Genomic DNA, 20,216 nt, shown 5'->3' with positions numbered 1-20,216 from the left:
GGCAGCGTCGCATTGACTCTCCGCAACTAACACCTCCGCCTGCTTTCCTTCCACTTTCCTGCCACCACGGGATCATCTCACAAATATATAGCGGCCATTAATTGCTGCAACACAGCCAACACTTGATGACAGATTAGGCCTTGTTTTTTGCAAATAAGCCATTTGAATCTCTATATTTGCTTTAGAAAAATAAGAGAGATATTTCAAAATTTTAGGCATTTTTTTTCAAATAAGCCATTTGAAAAGATAAGAGAAAGACTTTAGGCCTTTTTTTGCAAATAATCCATCTGAATCTCTATATTTGCTTGAGAAAAATAAGAGAGATTTCAGAATTATTATCATTTGAAGAGTCATAGTGGAATTGTTTAGCTTTCCAATATTATAATTTATCTTTTAAAATCATAAAAATTACACATTGCTTCTTTGTTTTGATGTTTGACCTCCCTATTACTCGTCGTATATGATTGTATGTGCAAATAGAATTGATATATATATAGTCACAATTCAATATTGGTAAGTTTAGATGACTATAGAATTAGAAGTCAAGAGGGAAGCACCGGGACTGATTGCGGCCCTACATCTCGACTATAAGAGTGGACTAAGAGGTATGACTTCCATGGCTCTAGAAGACAAATTGTAATTTTTAAAACCATAGATAGTAAAAATGAAAAAGGTCAGTCATTCAAATACATCTAATGCTTATTTATCAGCGAAGACGTAATTTTACTAATTAACAGGGAGAAATCTGCTTAAGTGTCAATTATCTCAAATCACCAAAACGCCCCTTCTTCCACTCCGCAAGGAACCAGGTCGTTCCCGTAAATTCGAGCAACTGCAAGGGGTAGCGGGTAAAAGGGTGAAGAGTTGGAGACGGCAGAGGCGGTGCCCGGTGTCGTGGCGAAATGGCGGCGAAAACGCGTGCGGTGGGGCCATGCCGCCGGCGAAATGGTCAAACCGGTTCGGTTTGGATACATGGTCGGCGGGGAAACTAATTATTAGACCGATTTATTTCAATTAAACCGGTCTGAAGCTCTTTAATTAATAATTAAAACCGGCCGGTTGCGACCATGAATCTAAAGAAGTAAACCGGTTTGCAAGTGACATAATGATCGTAACGGTAGAGAAGAGGTACGTATCGTCACGGCCCCTACGTTACGATGATTCATGGTTCATCTCTTTTCGTAAAAAAAAAAAACTTTTTTCGTTCTTCTCTCCGGATCCTACGTATCGTCACGTCCCCTACGTTACGATGATTCATGGTTCATCTCTTTTCTTGGTCAAAAAAAAAAAACTAGCGGTTTTTCGTTTGGACGGTCTTAGATTTTTCAGAACAGCGCAGCGCATTCGGCGAGAAGTTCAAGCATGTATATCGATTGGAGTAATACAGATTCAATTTGCTCCTGAGATTCGTCAAGCATCGCGGCGGCAAATCGTCCATCCGGCTCATACCTCCATGCATCTTGATCATCTACTTCGGTTCCAAGCAAACTTAAAGTCAATTCTCTTGTTCTTCCTGCAAACTTAGATTAGACATAAAGTCAATTCTCTTGTTCTTCCTGCAAACTTAGACATAAAGTCAATTCTCTCTTGTTCTTCCTGCAAACTCAGAATACTCCATGCAAAGTTGCAAGCAAATCTGCATTCAACTTGGAAACCATTATAACAAAAAGACTCGATACCCCAAATCAGTGGCTATATGATGATTCATCAGAGCAAAATTTCACAAGTGAGCATGGCTTTAAACTAGCAGCCACCACTCCAGCTATTCTCTAAATAACAAGCTACATTGACTAGTTTAACCACATGGATTCAATCCATCCTTTTCGACAAAGGAAGGAGATGACTAGGCATCGAGATGAGGCCAGCCATTGCATTTGCCAGACCAAAGACCAAATCTAAGTTTTCGACACGAATTAAACAGCATCTAGTTTCATATGGATGAGAGATCCTCGTACACAGACTTAATACCTGGTCGCTCGGAGAGAGGGCGAATACACCTCAATGCTATTCCGAGCATCTCCTTCATCCCCTTGGATGTAACTGGGTTTGACATTTCAGTTGCCATTGTTGGGTCGAAGCAATCGGATCCCCGCCCTTCCGCCACCCGCAACCTTACCCAATCCGTCAGGTCGACTCCTCCTTCCTCTCCTGAGACCACATCCCCTGCACACCTGCCTGTTAATAGCTCCAAGAGAACCACGCCGAAGGCGTAGACATCTGACTTAAAGGACAGAGACGGTTTCTTGGACGCTGCCAACTCAGGTGCCCGATAGCCCAGCACCCCAGCATCAAGAACTTGCTCGACCGTGCCTGATTGAGTCATCAGGCGATGGAGGCAGTAATCAGCGACGCGCGCATTGAGGTCGAGACCATCAAGTAATATGTTGGTGGCTTTGAGATTGCCATGAGGTGTGGCTCGATCGAAATGGAGATAGTTCAGGCCACGTGCAACATCAACGGCGATCTTGAGCCGCTGAGCCCATGTCAGCGGGGGCCCTTTCCGCCCAGGTCGGTCTGAATCACAAAGAACATGAAGCAAAACTTTCAAAACCAACTACTTTTTGAAACTTCATCCAGTTTTTTTAACAAGCAGTAAGGATTCAAACTATTTTTGTAACATAAGTAACATAGAGGTGAAAGTAGGCGTACCATAAAGAAAGCTAGCAAGGCTTCCCGGTGCGACATAATCGGACAAGAGAAGCTTCTCATGTTGAGTAGGTCCCCAATAGTATCCTCGCAAACCCACTACATTTGGATGTCTGATGTTTGCGAATTTCTTGGCCTCTTTAGCAAATTCCTTTTTCTGCTTTGCTACTCCTTCCCTAAGCCATTTCACTGTCAAGAAAACTCCATTATCTAAGGTTGCTCTATAAGAAGTTCCATGACTGCTCCTTCCCAACACTTCTGCAGGTGCCCTAGACAACTCCTCTGGAGTTAGCATTATTGTTTCATCCAGGAAATGTAAATCACCTGCCAATCTATCTGGCGAGCGTACGTCAAGTCTTCCAAGATTTTCTTGAGCATACATGTCGCTGGAATCTGGTGACCAGGAAAATCGACTTTTCCTCGACGGTGAGAATCCAGCAACAGCAGCCATTTTTTCATCTGGATCAAGTATCTCTGATGAAGAACCTTTTCGGGTAGCAATGAGGTCGTCAGCTGAGATCACCAATGACCCACCAGATTCTCTGCTCTTGCTTCCGGTGGTTTCTGGAAAGCTTTGCCTATGAAGATTCTTGTCAGAAACCTTGTCTGATCCAGATCCTCTGGAAGCTCTCCTACATCGCATGATGATACATGAGAGGATCAGAATAACTGCAACCATTACACATGCAGCGATAATTCCAACAATGACAAAAATCTTCACTGATTTGTGCCCATGATTCTCCGATGAAGAACTACCAAATCCAGGTGGACCGCTTGGAAACTCTAATCTGGAATTACCTGGGTGAAAAGATGACTCAGGGAACTTTCTAAGGTTATCTGAAACGATTCCTGATAGATCATTGTATGAACAATTGAAGTACACAAGTGTATCAGGCAACGATGACGGCAAAGAACCAGAGAAATGGTTAAGAGAGATATCAAGAGAAGTAAGGGAAGAGAGTTTTGTGAGAGCAGGTGGTAATGCACCAGAAAAACTGTTTGCTGAAATATCCAAGACTTGGAGTGTAGTCAAAGATCCGAGGCTTTCAGGAAAAGAACCATCAAATCTGTTTGCAGATATATCGAGCACACGAAGATTGGACTGGTTGGAAAAAGAAGGTGACAAAGTGATATTACCCAAAAACATGTTGTTCTGGAGATGAAGCTCTTGCAATGTGGAAGAGCTTAGTAGGTCATCTAGAATAGGGCCACTGAGCCGATTAAAACTGAGATCTAACACGGAAAGTTTCGGATAGTGAACTAGAACGGCAGGGAGAGCATCTGTCAGAGAATTATGAGATAGGTTAAGATAACCGAGTAGCAAAAACTGGGAGGTTACATCGGGTATCTGCCCAGTCAGTTGATTTCCGCTGAGGTCAATATACTCAAGGTCATTTCCCCACTTTGCAACCAGTGATAAATTGCCAATAAACTGATTATGAGAAAGATCAAGCACCGAACAGGTTCCTTGCACCACCGGAAGTTCACCGGAAAGAGCATTAGAAGAAAGATTAAGCATTTGCAAACTTGTTGAGGTGATCATATTAATATGTCCTGCCAAACAGAAAACCAACTTGTTAAGAAATGAAACATCAATAGTCGTCAACATTACTAAAGCTTCAAGATGAGGGAAGAGTGAAATGTTGCAAACTGCCAAAAAAAAACTAATAGGATTATACCGATAGAAATATCCTTCAGATTTTTGTTAAGAGTTTAAACCATGACTCAAATAAATAATGGATAAGTGGATAGCTTTGGAGCAAATAGCATTCTGTAAGGAAAAAAATGCAATAAACAGAAGCCTTAAGTATCAATGTGCTATAGCTTGCTAATCTTTTGCTGGACTCATCTTTTTAAACTGGTGAATGCATACTTGATCAAAGTAACACATGCTCCTTCAACTATTGAATATACCATCAACCTCCAATTGAATTGTCGCATAGTATCATTAGCAACCAACCAAAGGAGAATCAACACATCGTGTATGTTCAAGTCATTAGAAAGATCAACTTAGAATAAATAAAAAAGTAATGTAATAGCTAAACTATCCTTCACACTCATACTCATCATGTCGACCTTATCCAACAATAGCAGAAGGAAGAACAAGAAAAACAATGTAATAGATAAACATATCCCTCGCACTCATACTCATCAAGTCAACCTCATTGAACAAGAGCAGACGAATAGTCTTCTATCACTCAGACCATGTCTGCCATAGTTTTTCCCCAAAGAAAAAAACTAAGGAAAATTTATTAGTCGTGACTGATAAGAAAGATTGTGGAGAGAGTGCATAGCACAAATATCTGACACATGAATTGAGATTTTATAGACAAAGCATGGTAAAATATCATAGAAAATCAAATAAGTTCCAAAGGTAACACAGGAGAAACAGATCTTATTAAAAAATAACCACAGACCTGTTAGCTTGTTTGCACTCAAATCCAATTCGCGTAAAACCAGAGAGTCGCCTTTGAGAAGTCCACCAGGAAGGAAACCACTAAATCCGTTGTTCCCTAGCCTCAGAACCTCGAGATCATATACATAATTAAACCCAGGCAGCTCACCACTTAACTGATTGTAACTTAAATCCAACACCTTCAAGCTCCCAAAAGTAGAAATCCCAACTCCAATCAGTGAGCCAGTCAATTTGTTGTTGCTGAGATGCAAATACCTGATAGTCTCTGAGATATCGGACAAAGACTTCAACTCCCTCGGGGTGGACGTAAGAAAATTCCCACTGAAATCAACATGGACAACACTAGATGATTGCATAAGAAAGTTCCAATCAACGCTACCATCTAGCTGGTTCCAGCTGATATCAACAGACTCCAGAGTAGAAATCAGTTCTAACCCAGATGGAATGCTTTTGCTAAAAGCATTGTAGGACAGATTCAAAGCAACCAAATTCCTGAGACCAGTCAGAGATGCAGGCAAGGGACCAGAAAGAGAATTCCGGCTCAAATCAAGCGACTTGATTGAAGCAAGTCCACCAATGGAATCAGGTAAAGACCCTGAGAAGTCGTTTCCAGCCAAGGACAAATTCTGCAAGCTGTGAAGCTTTCCAAAACTGGAAGGTAACTCGCCCGAGAAGGCATTGTTGGAAATGTCAAGATACTCCAAGTTCTTCAATCCGGAGATGCTGTCAGGCAAGCTCCCAGAAAGGTTATTATTTGCCATGGAGAGCTTCAAAAGCATGGTGAGGTTAGCAAAGACAGATAGATCGGCGTAGCCAGAAATGCCATGGTTATCAAGGACAACACCAGCGACATTCCCACCATTACAGACGATGCCGTTCCAGGACGCAGGGCAGCCATTGAAGTCGATGGACTCCTCATTCCAGGAGCCATCAATGTATCCGGTAGGATCGCGTGTTATCCCTTTCTTGAACGCCAGAAGTGCCAAGATATCCGGTGAAGGGAGTTGCCCTAAGCAAGGGATGGCAAGGAGAAGCAACACAGAGATTCTTGTAAGCAGATCCATTCCTCTTCTACTGCTGCTAGAACTCAAACAGCACGAGGAAAAGTAAAGAAGAACTTGTAAAACCCTAACTGCTGCTGCTTCACCAAAGGTGATCTGCGCTGTCTCCGCTCGATATAGCAGGCGAGATCCACCATCCACCACAGAAGCACGCTCCTCCGAGAGCGACTAGATCATAGCAAAGGCAGCTTTTGCAAAGATTCCAGTCACGAGCAGTAAAGATGGCGGCTTTCCGAGGGAAACAAAGACGTTACCAGGCAGAAAAAGCGAAGAACTTCACTCCACTTCACTTTCCTTCCACCACGACGAGGAATGGGGGGCACATTGAAAGCCCTAACAACTCCACCACCGTGAGGGGGCCAAAATCATAGAAAAGCTTCTGCATTTCGCAGCAATCATAGCGCGGGCCATCTACGCTCACTGGAATAACAAAAACCCGCCGACTAAGGTAAAAATCTAGAGGAAAAAAATTAACGGAAGAAGAATAGAGGAAGCAGGAAGGAAGTCGAGGTGGAGAAAGAACCCTAACCCTAGAACGGCGGAGCTGCTGGCTTGCTCGCTGAGGAGGAGTGTACTGAGGTGGTCGCTGTGTGCGTCTCTGGAGCATTTTTGTTGTCGTTGTTTTCTATAGGTAGTGCAGTGCACATTACCCGCCAAAAAGAAAACACGCGCCTCGCGGACGCCAAGCGCCTATAAAATCCAATTGAGTTATTAAGGCAGATAGATGTGCTGGAAACCACGTGCTTGTTATTTACTCTTATAAATAAATATAGTTTTTTAAATATTTTACTATTTCATTCCTTTATTTTAAAACAATCAGTAAATTGGATAGTAAACGAATTAAATTTTATAAGTCAACTTTAAAATTAATTAAGCTGTTAAATAGTATTCAAATTTTATTTTATTTTTTTATAAGTCGATTTGTTTAAATGTTATTAAACTCTAAATTTTAATTTAAAATTTTTATATTTTAAAATTTATTTAATTGATTATTAAATTTAATATTATAAACTTATTTATTTATTTCTTAAATTTTTTATCTGTTTATAAATTTAATAAAAGATTTATTGATAACAAATTTTATGAAAATTATTCATAAATAATTATTATTATTTATTAATGAACGTTAATAAATTGAATATAAATATATTTATATTTATATTTAAAAAACTATTAGTTTAATATTGTACATATTAAATAAATATAAATATTCATTTCATTTACGACCCTTCTTCGAGGTCAAGAAGACTTTTGGCAGAGGGATTTTACGGTGGTGACTCTACCTGTGAACGAAATGCCATTTCCACCCACTAACACTGTACTTAGGCTGCTGGATGTCGTTTTCTTTTTTGTACAGAAATTGATCGAGGGGCGAGGGCGAATAATAATTGAGAGGGCGGTAAAGCAGTGGGCTCAGCTCATGCGGACGATTCCTGCCATTTTCTGCATTCTGCTGCCAGTGCCATCCAAGGGCTGCCAGCCACTGATCGACACTGTCCGGAGTGGCCTTTTGGCATGTGGGAGTGAGATGAGATGGGATGAGAATGCTGTTTGTCGACATGGATGGGTGTTAAGTGGGAGACCTATGAATTTGATTCTAGCTAGATTGGGTCAGTTTAACCCACAGAATTTGGCCAAAGACAAGATAAAGGCAGTACTGTAAGAGATATTTTTTCTCCAGAAATATTCAGCTCGCTAAGTAACTTAAGTGAACAACGCAGGGTGGTTAAAAAGATGTCCATGAGTAAATGAGACATGAATGAAGCATAGGGGCAAGGACAGAGGACAAATGGTCAAAGAGAAGAAATGGAGCTCGAAGTTTGAGAGAGATTCTTGTTGATGATTGCGTCCCCAAGATGGGATAGTTTTTGTTTGATCCGAGTGAGTTGAGTCAGACGCAGGCAGGCATGGCATGGCTTCCGCTTCTTGATTGTTTTGATGGTTTCAAAAGGTTCTCTTGGGTGGAAGTGCTGCATTGGATTCCCTCACCGGGGCCGTGTCTAGTAAATTTCACAAGGGAGTGAAAAAGAGCTGTAATTGTAAAATGCTCCTCCTTTTTCCTAGTGGACAGCGGACACTACTGGGCAGGGAGGAGCCAATATAATTCTTCACAGCGTGATTCATCTACTGAAACTCATCGACTGAAGGCTGGGCGAAAGAGGTACGATAACTATGAACTCTTCTCCAGTTCGTCGAGAGAAAGCAATGGTGTCCGGCAGGGGCACCCACATAAGAGATGGCAAAGCACGCCCGTACTGCCATTGAGATGGTCGTTAGAGGCTTCGAATTGGCACCCATCCATCCTTGAAGGAGGAGGCAAGAGTACCCAGGTTTTATTACTTTCTCTTCTCCCCCCTCCAGGTCGACGAAGATGATGAATGAATCGCACAGAATCCCTCCACCTCTCTTCATCTCACTGCACCTTTCCCTCTCCACCCTCTCGTCTCCTGAAAGAAGGAAGTAATTATGGGGAATTAAGCAGACTTTGATCTTTTGGCAAAGATAATTAATTAAACCCAGTGGCTTTTTACATGGTGCGAGCCGGAGAGAGTAACAAGAGATTGGAGCTCAAATGCTCTTAAATTATTTCCCTGCCGCTTTCTCTCAGTCAGGCAGCATTTAAGCTTCTCGTGCTGATGTAGCCGTGAACGCGATAAAGCGTCAGCAGATGGGATTCACAAATCATGGCCCAAGACTCACATCATAGAATAAAGACAGATTCCAGCAAACTTTCTCGCCGTGAAAGAGAAAGGACATGGGAGAGTGCAAGGTCCTTACAGTGAATCTTGGCTCCGCTCTGTACTGATGTAACTCCGCCTGTCTCATGTCATAAATGAAATCAAATCTGAAGAATTGGCTCCACGCAGAGAAAAAAATGTCAGTTCTGCATGTGCACAAGCCGTTTAACAGCAGCCAAATACAGTTCGGCGAGTTGGCAGGATATATTGGTGACAAAATAGCAAAGTGAACTGACTACGAGTTTTACATACCTATTACACAGGCTTAAATCATCGTCTTACGATAGGAGAGTGACAGCGGCATACAATATATTTTATTCTTACTAGCAATTCTCAGTCATTTTTTTTAGGTATTTCACACGATGAACTAGGAAAGATGAGAGTAGACGTTGAACAATAGTTGAGAGCGGAGGGAGATTCAAATCATGAACTTGGATACAGCAGTACAGCATTGTTGCTTGAGGGTTTTGAAATTGTGAGCATCGAGCGACACGGAAGCGAGAAGGCTGGATATATCCGACTCAGTGACATGGTTGAAATCAGATTGTGTATCATAGACGAAATAACCTCCACATTCCCAGGCAGAAAGTTGGTACCTAAATGGTGCACGAACCTGGGTAGATGGCACGGTATAGTGAGCTACATATTTGAATTGCAGCTAATTCTCATAATATCAAAAGGAACTTTGTAGGAATTTCACAAAATCTAAAATTTGCCTTTCTTCGGATGAAATCGAAAGAATGAATTATTCAACAAAGGGAAAGAGAGGAAGTTATCACCTGAGGAAACAAAAACACCTTTTTGCCACAGTCGGAGATGAGCAGACTGAATGCAGTACCATTGTCGCACAAATAAGCACATATTTCTCCAACTACTTGGACTGTTTTGTTGAAATTCTTGCTAATAAAGACTAAAGCTTTCAAAGCATAGTCTGCTACTTCACCAATATATATACCTGTTGAAAGCAAATTACCATAAACAGGGATGCTGGGAAGAAGCTCCACAGGTAAAGGGTCTGCAAAGTAGCTCGCCTGTTCAAACATGTAAAAAGGTAAATGACTGGTGTTAAGAAGAGAGAGAGAGAGATACTGCTCAGGACAATTTAAGACTACAGAACATCTTATAGATGACAAGCAGCTCTGAGAGCACCATTTGATAAACAGGAAAAGGCCACTAGTATCCTTGCGCTTAAAAAAAATCATGGTAGAACACTCAGATACAGTTTCCAGACGATAACAATCGAAAAGACAAATACAATATTGAGGAATAAAAATGATGAAAGGAAAGGAAACAAATGCAGGGTGAAAATGAGTGTAAGATAGTCGGTCACCAAGCCAGCTTGAGCAGTGATTACGGTAAGCTGGGGCAACAGCGGCTGGAGCAGCCCAAACAGCAGTCCAATATATAATCAGGAATTTGTAACATTTTTCACTTAAGCTTCTTGACTTTGTCAATACTATAGCCACTTGAAATCCAGTGTGCATGCATCAGAAAATGTAAGATCAAGGAACATTTCACACCTAGAAAATAGCTCAGCATTTAAGCGAGTACCCATATGACAATTATGTGACAAACTTCACACTTCCATACTAGTTCATCCTTGAACCAAATATAATTCTATTAATGTGCTGTTCCTACTTCATCACTCACTTAAATTACGCCTGAAAAAGAATAAGTAATCAATCAGATTATATAGTTTATTATGGTTGTCAAAATGTGGCGGATAATGAAGGGCTATGCCTCATAAATGTGCAGCCCAGTGCATGAAGCTCCCACCAATGCGAGGTCCCGACGAAGGACCAGACCATATTGGATCTATTATACGCAATCTTACTCTGCATTGCAAAAGACTATTTCCGTAACTCAAACTTGTGATCACAAGGTCACAGTGTAGCAGCTTTACCATTACGCCAAGGCTCCCCTTCATGAAGGACAATGCCTCATGTTTGAAAAAAAAAAAAATTGGACTCTAAATCGAGTTTAACCTAGTCACTTGCTCATAACAATTAGGTAAGAGTTGTAGTGAAGGGTAAAGCTCATGGAGTTTAAGTGAAGTCAACAATTCACATTACCAATGGGTCATGACCATCATTTATTTAACAATACGAACATGATAGATTTCATGTAAAAACCAATATTTCATCAGTATACTTTTTAATTGTGCCCACCAAGCCACCCACCTATGAAGAATAAGTGATGAACTTCAATTTATGATTTGGGCAGTAGCTTAAGCAGTAGCTCAAGCAGTTCAGACAGCTCCAAAGCACAATTTCTCCTGCCCTACTCTACCCATCCCAATTAAGATTGTCATCTAACGAAAATTGGGAGCATGTGAGATTAAAAAAATAAAGTAACTTGCATATGCGAGGTAGGACAAGTATACAACAAAACTTCTGCGCCCTTACTCACTTGTCTCGCTTGATCCGCATGAAGCAAATTTAAAATATACATATTTTATAGTTTTCATATATATTTTATTGTTCAACCTTGACCAAACTCGCAAAAGATGCTGCAATGTGGGGACAAAGAACAAGAATTTATCTCATAATGTCCCATTGTCATCCCTAAGTGCAGCTCATGAAATTTAAGCAGTAGTTTCGGAGCAACCCAACTATTCGCATACAATGCTTTGGACCTCGTATTAGTTACCTTTAGGTTTTGGGTGATTAACCACTCTGCATAGATAGATGTCAAAGGCTCTAAACAGTCACCCTACTTATAATCTATTCCATCACCACCCACAAAAAGTCCACACTATCTTTACATAGGAATATTCATAGCTCACAGATTGTCTGTGGCATACACTATAGTCTACAGCAATATAGAGGTTTGCATACGAATACTCATATAGCTCACAGATTGTTGTGCCACACAGCAGTATTCATAGCTCAAAGATAATCAAAGCTAAATGCTTGATTTTAGTATACTGGTGAAGTCCTATATTTCACAAATAAAGGAATCGAGTAGGGTAGTCATGACAGAAAGTGCACCTCAAAACAATGTACAATTCTAAGATAAAATGAGGAAAAGATCAGAAAGCTGAAGACAAATAGGGAAAATTTTCTCTATATATAACTAAGTTCTATTGTGAAGAGCTCCAGTGAAAGAAAAACGTGAACTAGAGGAGTATGAGGTACCGACACAGAAAAATGTCACAATTAAATGCAATACCAACTAAAAGTGAACATATCCCAAATAGCATACAATACGTGCCTATTTTTGCAATGGTTTTTTGAAATAAGGGTGAACTTATTGATATACACAAGTTATTTCCTTAAGTTACCATAATCTCCATTTGTATGATAACTGATAATTCCTACCATAAACACTAAATAACACCAATAACTCTACAATGCTATGAACAAACTAATCAAAGCACATCTACAATAAAGCTAATTGCAGGAGAATAGTAACTACAGAATTTGAGAAATTGCAAATACCAAATAAAATTAAGGAACAAAAGAACTAACTGCAAAGAAAATCACCTGAAAACCTCTATGATCCATACTTTCAGAAGCATCATAATCCACAAAGATATGGAAAGAGGAATTGGCTACTTCAGCCGCAATTTGTGTCATCAATCCAAGAACTCTCTTATCTAAGAGCTGAGGCATCTTATGGACATCATATGGTACCAAGAATATGTGGCCATATTCCACAGGATTTGCCTTCAAAAAGAGATTAATTAATAATAAGAATATTTTATGTAAATTAATCCACAACCTTGGAAGCGTGGACTACTCTAAAGAAGTGCTTACATTTGCAATAACTAAAACTCCATCTTTAGGAAGGATAGATGATGAAACAAGTTCAGAACCCTCCTTTTCTCCAAAAGTCACACAAATTAGTAAATCCTCCCTGTGAGGTTTAACATCACTAAAGCAGTAAGGCCCGCGGGCTTGAAAGCTTTTCTTCTCAAAGTCCATAAGGGTATTTAAGTTCCAATTTTCATTCAGCTGAGCAATGAACTTCTTTGCACCAGAAACTATCTGCAAAAAGCATCAAAAGATATTCAATGGATCAATAATAAGACATTAAGTGCAACAATCAGTTGGAAAAGGGACCTTCATTTGACAAGTGCTGACATCATATCTAAGATTTCCCTTCGAGGCGTGATCCTCCCACTAGATGTTCATGGTTAGCATTTTAATAACTTATTATATAAGGGCTTATAGAAGTAGAAGAAAACAAGCTCACTAAGCAGATATACCTGAGAAAGTAGAAGAATGTCCAATGGACTATGACTTCTTGCCTCAAAGCATGGCAAGTCACCTAAAACATCATCATCTTGTATAGATTTACCAAGATGATAGACATCTGTAATGCCTGAAAATTTCAAAATCACTATAAGTCCTGTATAAAGTATTTACTAGTTTTAGCAACAAAAGTAAATTCAGGCGAAACATGTCAAACACAAACGTAGCCTACACAGGCTTTAGAGCTTTAATTAAAATATGGCATACTAATACATGCATGAAACTTATTATGTGGAAAACAATCAAAAGTTTAATCAAGTTGGCACTACTAATCAAAAACTGAGTCAAAGAGCACAGCTTTTTTTGAGTTAGTTAATCATTGTGATTAAGCTTGGCTAGTCATGCAGTGTATGTTTGTGTGTAAATGTTAACTGTTGCTAGGTTCATGTAACTCAGTGATGCCAGATTCGTATTCTAAGTTGCATTTATTCGTCCCTCCTTATCCTTTTATTTTGCTTTATGTTTTATTACCAATGTTTCCTCCCTCTTGAGATGATTTTCTTGGCCTTGGCCAGTATTCAAGCAATCTTACTTCATTACTTGTCTAAGCTGATAGGAATAGATTTTACAGAAGCTGCAGTATACGTCAGCTAGTTAGATTTTTAAAAATGAAGATGAGCCTGTGCAAATAAATTATAAAGAATTAGATATCGAACAGAAACTTAGGAAAATCATATTAGCAATGTCAAATTGGAACAGAACCACCAGTTCATGAAACCCAGATGTATATAGTATGAAGCAACAATTCACCATTTAGTGAAATCAGCTTGTAAAACTTGTTCAGAAATATTTCAGCTTCTATTCAAACAACAACTTCTTTAGTAGCAATACCCAAATTAAAGTCGATTTTTTTTATCATAAAAAAACCTTTCACTCATTCATCGCCTCAACAGACACTAGAAAAATGATTAAAATAAAGAAAACAGTAGGGGAATTCTCTGAGTGTAAAAAAACATATGAAGCAGGTTGCATACGAATTTCTACAATAATAATTGTAAACGGATCCAGATTTAATATTATTGAGACTCTGCTTATGCCTTCAATTTTCTTATACTGTTTCAACGAAATCTACTCAGTTGTATCCAAAGTGTGACAAAAATTACTATAATATAAATAACAAATTCCCAATTAGAGAGTGGAGTTTATCCTAAATTACAAATGACTGATCAAATCAACAGAAAAGAAAGAAAGCAAAAAAGAGGTTGGAAGTAATTAATGCGTGAAGAAGTTAGGTGAGTGAAAAAACTAACAATTAGGCACTTGATGATTTTTGCACCGCTCGGTTCTCGTGCTCTCCCGCTGAAGCGTACATTCACTTTCAGCATGTCCAACTGGGGCCATAACCGTCCTGACAGAAAAGCTTAACCAGAACTAAATATCAGAAACTACACACTAAGATATAGTGCAGATCAGATTGCGCCCGCCACCAGCAAGGAACGTAAGATCCGAAGGATGCCCCCCAGCTGAAGGTAGGGCACCCCTGCCGCCGTGGAAAGAAGGGGAGGCAAGCAAAAACTTAGGAAAGTGCTGAAAGCATGGTCTTCCCCTACGATCTAAAGGACGGTATTCTTTTATCGGAGCCGTGGTTGAGTTAATGAAGCCAGCCCTCCTCGGACTAGCAATTTTCCGACCGCACGAACGAAATCTCAGTCATCCACCAGCAGAAGTAAGATCAATCGCCCATCAACTACCACTGCATCAAAAAGAATCAAATAGCAAAATTCCTTAAATACGATCAAACCAGGAGAAGAAACACCGACGACGAATACAGACTAGTAACAACGACTTCATAAACAAGATCCACACCAAAATATGGAATCGAAAAAAAAAACTCTAATAAATTCACGCTTCCTTAACAAACAGCGAAAAATTCCAGGGAACGACGGATTCAAAACCCTAGACGAAATCGCAGCGCAGGGGCGCAGATCCAGAAGCAGGGCTCCCCGGAAGAGAACCCGATCGAGGGAATACGAAGCAGAAATCGAAGAAAGTCGAAGGGAGACGGCGGCACCTGGGCTAGGATTTCGCAGGAAGCGATGAGAGCCGACGCGACGGATGGCAATTGGGAACGGAAGAACGACGCTGTAGCCGGCAACGGATGGCGAATTATGAACGATCGTGACATGACCGCTAATTTATAGATAGCTGTGCAAGTTTGATAAAAAATGAAGGAGTTTTTCCCCCCATCTTACTCGAAAACATATGGAGTGGGGTAACATCGTCAGTCAAATCAGGTGGGGAGTATGAGTGTGGGTAAACGTTGTTTTTTTAACTCGCAAAGTGCTCCTAAAATGCTGGAAGAACAATACGTCATTTAGTGGACGTCAACGGCGAGACAATTTAGTTCATCGAATAATACACTAGTTTATTTTCGATCAAATGAGAAATTAAAATATAATTAAGACACGTAAGACATTGCTTAGGAATTGGTAAATTAAAGAGTTTCTCTAGTTAATCAGAATACAAGAATCCGCGAGCTTGAAGTACAAATTGATCCCCCAAATAACATTCGAGAGCACAGTATGTGATTTAGCTACACTTAAACCTTATTCCTTCCCACATCAAAGGGTCTCTCTCATAAATCTAGAAAATTAATTTGCTAATAGATGAAATATGTGTTCCTATGTTTTCGGCAAGGATGATAATTTGATTGGAGACCTTGACTTTGCCTAGTAAACCTCAACGTGCCATTGTTTGTTCTTCTTCAGCTGGGAGAGCTTGGCCTCCCAATTCTCGCCTCTCTGCTCCGCGACTCTCTTTAGTGTATCTTGAATTCCAGGCATCATTCCCTTCAAGCCACAGAAGTAGATGTGTGCGCCTTCGTCTAAAAGCTTGAAGATTTCATCACTGTATTCCTCAATCTTGTCTTGAACGTACATCTTTCCGCCACTCTTGTTCTTCTGCTCCCTGCTGAGTGCCTTGTCGTACCTAACAACAGAGTACAAAGAATTGGAGTTAATTCAGAAACGATATATAGTCCAGGGAATGATTCAGCTACCTGAAGTTATCGGGGTAGTTTTTAAGATAGCTGTTAAACTCCTCATCATAGAGAAGGCTGTCAGAGTTTGCAACCCCCAAGAAGAGCCATGACAGGCCACCAAACTTGTACGAGGAAGTTACATCTTCCATGAACATGCGGCGAAGGTATCCACGGAAAGGAGCAACTCCGGTCCCCGTAGCGATCATGATATGAGTTGCCTTCGGGTTATCTTCTGGTAGCAGCATGATTTTTCCAGAGGGTCCTGCAATTGCCCATAAACAATGATAAATATGGAGAATTAGTGGAGCAGGTCCTTCAATCGACTCCTCCTCCGTATAGCCTAGTTACACGAAAAAACAAATCCCGACGGCAAGAATTTACTTCGAATAACAAGTGGAGATCAAAGTATATCATATGCTTTCTGCATTCTGTAAAGATAATAATAGTAGTAGATCACAACAGAACTCTAATCCAATAGCTGGACTGGTGACCTTTGTGTCAATCTTGAGGTTACAAATTTATTCTCAAAGGCATATATGGAGTTGTTTGTGTCGTGCTCCATTAAAAGCTATCAACAAGCTGTAGCTAAAATAGGGATGGGCATGTGTAGCTTTAAATCAGTAAATTGAACAGAACCAAAAAGGACAAATACAATTGCTCACTTTTCCAATTTAGTGAGTTGGACCAAAGTGATTATGATAAGTTAAACTAATAAAATTGAACCAAAGTGATTAATAATTAACTAAATATAAATATGTTATTATACACTTTAATCCACAATTATCCTAATATTTAGTATGTATTCGGTTACTGTTTATATCCTTTTTATTATTTAGGATGATAAATAGACAGTACAATGAGTATTAGCTACTAATTAAATAACATATCGTTTAGTAACTTAGTAGTTACTATGTAGTTAGTTTGTAATTTTTTTAATTAAAATTTCAGTTAAGTCCGAACCGAAAATTGGGTTGATTTTGCTTTCAATACAAACCGTTTGGTTTTTGGTTGGTTCTAGGTTGATTGTTTCAAATTCAAATAAACCTATGAAACTGGTAAACCGAACTCTGCTCACCCCATAAGCTAAACTATAAGTGATCAAATCATACCTGTTAGCTGAATCTTGTCCCCTGGCTTTGAATCGCAGAGAAAATTACTGCAGATACCCTTCTTGGAAGGGTCCTCCTTCCCAGTCTCGGGATCATAATAAACAGCTCTTCTGACACATAAGCTGGCTGTCTTTCCATCAAATGAGTCACCGTATCTAGTTGATGCAATTGAATAGAGTCGGACATTGTGAGGATTCCCTGGCTTCTTCGGGTTCTCACCCTGAGGAAACAAATAGATAAATAAAAAACAGGAATGTCATAACCACAAAAATGGCTAATGTCTTCATTTGGATTAAGAGAGCTAAAAAACAAATGAACATCCACAGAAAACCAAGGGCTTTTGACTATCAGAAGAAAACAAGAATTCACTTCAACAGGCATCATAGCATTTGTGGAACTTACTCCTAACATGAAACCTTCAAATGATCATTTTGACTCAACTAATACCAGATTTGTGTAACCAGGGTAAAACATGGACAAAAATAAGCACTTGGACAAAAATCTAATTACAAGGAGCATCATGGTCATAACCACCCAGTTTGTTGCCAATTAACTGTGTTTGCTATTTAAGAGGAGGGATCCAAAAATAAGTTGAGTGTATGGTCATAAATCACTCCATCAAGAGGTATCTTGCATTCACTTGTATTAGTTGATGGCTTACATAATCACTGATGACCTGTAGTTGAAAACAACAATGAAGTAATGAGCATTTAACAAAGGCGAAATCAAAATAAGAAAAGAATCAATTAAAAGTTCTGGAGGAAAATTGTAACAAAGACAAGCATTTAACTGTGAATTGTCTTCTACTTACAGAAGGCTTGAAAGAATATTTAAGAGGCTCATCTAATACAGTCTCATGAAATTTGAGCACCAAAAATACCACTTACAGGAGGGATAACACCATAGCTTTGACCTTCCCAATAAGGCACGTTGCCTCCATGATCAATCACAATATGGCATGTCTCACCAGGTGCATTTGGTCCCACCAGCCTCTCAACCGAGACAATCGTTGCGGTGGTGTATGGTTCCTTGGGCTTGTATAGATTAAGAGGCGGCTCTTTAGCATTCTCAAGTTCCAAGGGCTGAACTGGGACTTTGTTTTTGACAGTTTGTTGGACAGACATAGATACAACTTTGCATCGATATGTGGGTGCTTTTCTGCTTTTTAAGTTTACTGATGGCAATGGCATCCATAATTTATTGTCGATGCTAAGACTGTTTTGAACCTGAATGAGTGAAACAAGTCTGTTTAATTGACAAAGCAAAGTCAACTGAACTTCAAAACATATAAGATTGAATCATCAAATATCAAGCTACTTTAAGACATTGAGTCATATAGACACACAAGTTATTTGTTACTCACTATAAACACATTCACAAAATAATTCTCTTTATTTCAAGATGTGAACAACCAAGAAGCAGCACAAGAATGCAGGAGTCCCAAATTAGATACGCTCAAAAGAATTCAAGAAACTGGTTCTACTTAATGTTAACCTAGAAACATCTGCTAACAACCTGATGAGGCAGAAATGAAGCTGAACAATCAATATGACAAATAAAGAAGCCAAAAAGTACAAGCAAGAAACTTCATTTTCAACAATATACTCATTAAATTTGGGTACGAAGTTAAATGCTTAAAATATCCCGACAAAGCTTCAATCCCCAGTCCAATCAAACAAGCCAGCTAAGCAACGGGCATTACAATTTATCTCACATTTGAAAAGTAGATTTGGATATTCCAATTATCCAACTAAGCCACGGACATAAATAACCACGAAACCAGTAAAAAGAAAGCAAGCTACTCAAGTAACATTAATCTCGACGGCCATCGAGTTTCACCTTCAATCCCGCCTTCCTCAGCGATGCATCCGGCGCGACAGATGCAGAGACAGATGCCTGCCAAAGAGTCAACCCATCAGAAGTCAAAAACTTGAAGGAGATAAAAGCCTAAAGCAAAACCAAGGCGAAGATCGCATACCATAGCTCCTAGAGCGTGCGCCATCGTTGCGAGATCTGTGGAGATCGTCTCCAATCGCTCGAGGAAGCAGAAGGGCGAGGCGGCGAGGAGGGAAGCAGCCCTCGCTGCCTGCTATTAATTCAATACTTATAGATTAGTTGAAATGTTGGAAATCATTCACGGAAACCCCTCTACTACGCACAAATTACAGAGTAGAAAACTTTACGATTAGAGACACCGTTTTGTAAGAATTACAAACACGTTTTTCTAATTAACTTCTTAATAATCTGATCATATTGCAATAGTTAGAAAATTTGGCATCTAAATGATCAATGTACGGGCATTAAATTATTTCATAAACTTATTCCTTAAAAATAATTACCTGGTCTAATAATAGAAGATACAAAAGGCAAACTTCAAGGGCCAAGCTGCAATAAAGAGGTGTTGATTTAAAAAAGAAATAAAAAGGAGAGGTTTTCTGAAAAAGTGATTTCCTACTGCAGTGGCGTGGGTCGACGGGCGTTGCCTTGTGGACTTTCCTTTTCCCCCCACAAACTTTGAATACGAGCAATACTTGTGAGAATTTTGGAATATTAAAAGGATGGCATTGTAGCAACGGCACCATCTATACTTTATTCAAAAATGAAGGTTGTGATTACTTTGGAAGAAAGACAGATCAAAGCAAGACATGAATCAATTTGAAAAAAAGCTCTGGGTAATTTTCATGTTCCAATGCAGATGAAAGAAAGAAACTGAAAATTTAGGATATCTATCTTTATGGATGGAAATGAAAGAGGTCTGAATATTATACTTGATTCAGATTAATGGTATGGAAATCCAAGCAAACTAAAAGAAGTTATCCGAGCATCAGTCCGTTTTCGGGCAAAGAGGGGTCTTTCGCGGCCAGGCCTTTGATCGATCATTTTCCTGTTTGTTTCTGACACATTAGTTGATTGTGCCTATCGAAGACTGATCACCGAGATCTTTGCAGCAGTTGAACGGAAAACTTTGACGCTCAAAACGCTTAAAATTCTCACCTTTTTGCAAGGCGGC

General features: G+C 39.6%; 3 protein-coding genes across 3 annotated transcripts; all 3 read right to left on the bottom strand.

The window, feature by feature from the left end:
- Nucleotides 1–1,676: 1,676 nt before the first annotated feature.
- On the bottom strand, nucleotides 1,677–6,703 carry LOC141831639 (LRR receptor-like serine/threonine-protein kinase GHR1). The gene is made up of 4 exons (XM_074719037.1): nucleotides 6,653–6,703; nucleotides 5,064–6,543; nucleotides 2,650–4,200; nucleotides 1,677–2,514 (listed from the first exon to the last, which is right to left on the bottom strand). Exons 2-4 carry the CDS (start codon nucleotides 6,124–6,126, stop codon nucleotides 1,931–1,933), a joined length of 3,198 nt encoding a protein of 1,065 aa, XP_074575138.1. The 5' UTR covers nucleotides 6,127–6,543; nucleotides 6,653–6,703; the 3' UTR covers nucleotides 1,677–1,930.
- A 2,254-nt stretch (nucleotides 6,704–8,957) lies between these two features.
- LOC141832032 (GDP-L-galactose phosphorylase 1-like) lies at nucleotides 8,958–15,213 on the bottom strand. Its single transcript, XM_074719494.1, has 8 exons — nucleotides 15,129–15,213; nucleotides 14,368–14,810; nucleotides 13,072–13,187; nucleotides 12,926–12,985; nucleotides 12,620–12,850; nucleotides 12,347–12,529; nucleotides 9,641–9,892; nucleotides 8,958–9,474 (listed from the first exon to the last, which is right to left on the bottom strand). Exons 2-8 carry the CDS (start codon nucleotides 14,456–14,458, stop codon nucleotides 9,280–9,282), a joined length of 1,128 nt encoding a protein of 375 aa, XP_074575595.1. The 5' UTR covers nucleotides 14,459–14,810; nucleotides 15,129–15,213; the 3' UTR covers nucleotides 8,958–9,279.
- A 330-nt stretch (nucleotides 15,214–15,543) lies between these two features.
- On the bottom strand, nucleotides 15,544–19,268 carry LOC141831634 (ferredoxin--NADP reductase, embryo isozyme, chloroplastic-like). The gene is made up of 6 exons (XM_074719029.1): nucleotides 19,185–19,268; nucleotides 19,046–19,102; nucleotides 18,094–18,432; nucleotides 17,207–17,426; nucleotides 16,116–16,359; nucleotides 15,544–16,045 (listed from the first exon to the last, which is right to left on the bottom strand). The coding sequence occupies exons 1-6, from the start codon at nucleotides 19,206–19,208 to the stop codon at nucleotides 15,787–15,789; spliced, it is 1,143 nt and encodes a 380-aa protein (XP_074575130.1). The 5' UTR covers nucleotides 19,209–19,268; the 3' UTR covers nucleotides 15,544–15,786.
- Between the last annotated feature and the right edge of the window lie 948 nt (nucleotides 19,269–20,216).

The sequence above is a fragment of the Curcuma longa genome, chromosome 7 (assembly GCF_044706935.1).
Source record: "Curcuma longa cultivar G26 ecotype Majalengka, Jawa Barat chromosome 7, ITB_CL_G26_1.1, whole genome shotgun sequence".
In the NCBI taxonomy this organism is placed as follows: domain Eukaryota; kingdom Viridiplantae; phylum Streptophyta; class Magnoliopsida; order Zingiberales; family Zingiberaceae; genus Curcuma; species Curcuma longa.
This window is presented reverse-complemented; position numbering and strand designations above follow the sequence as displayed.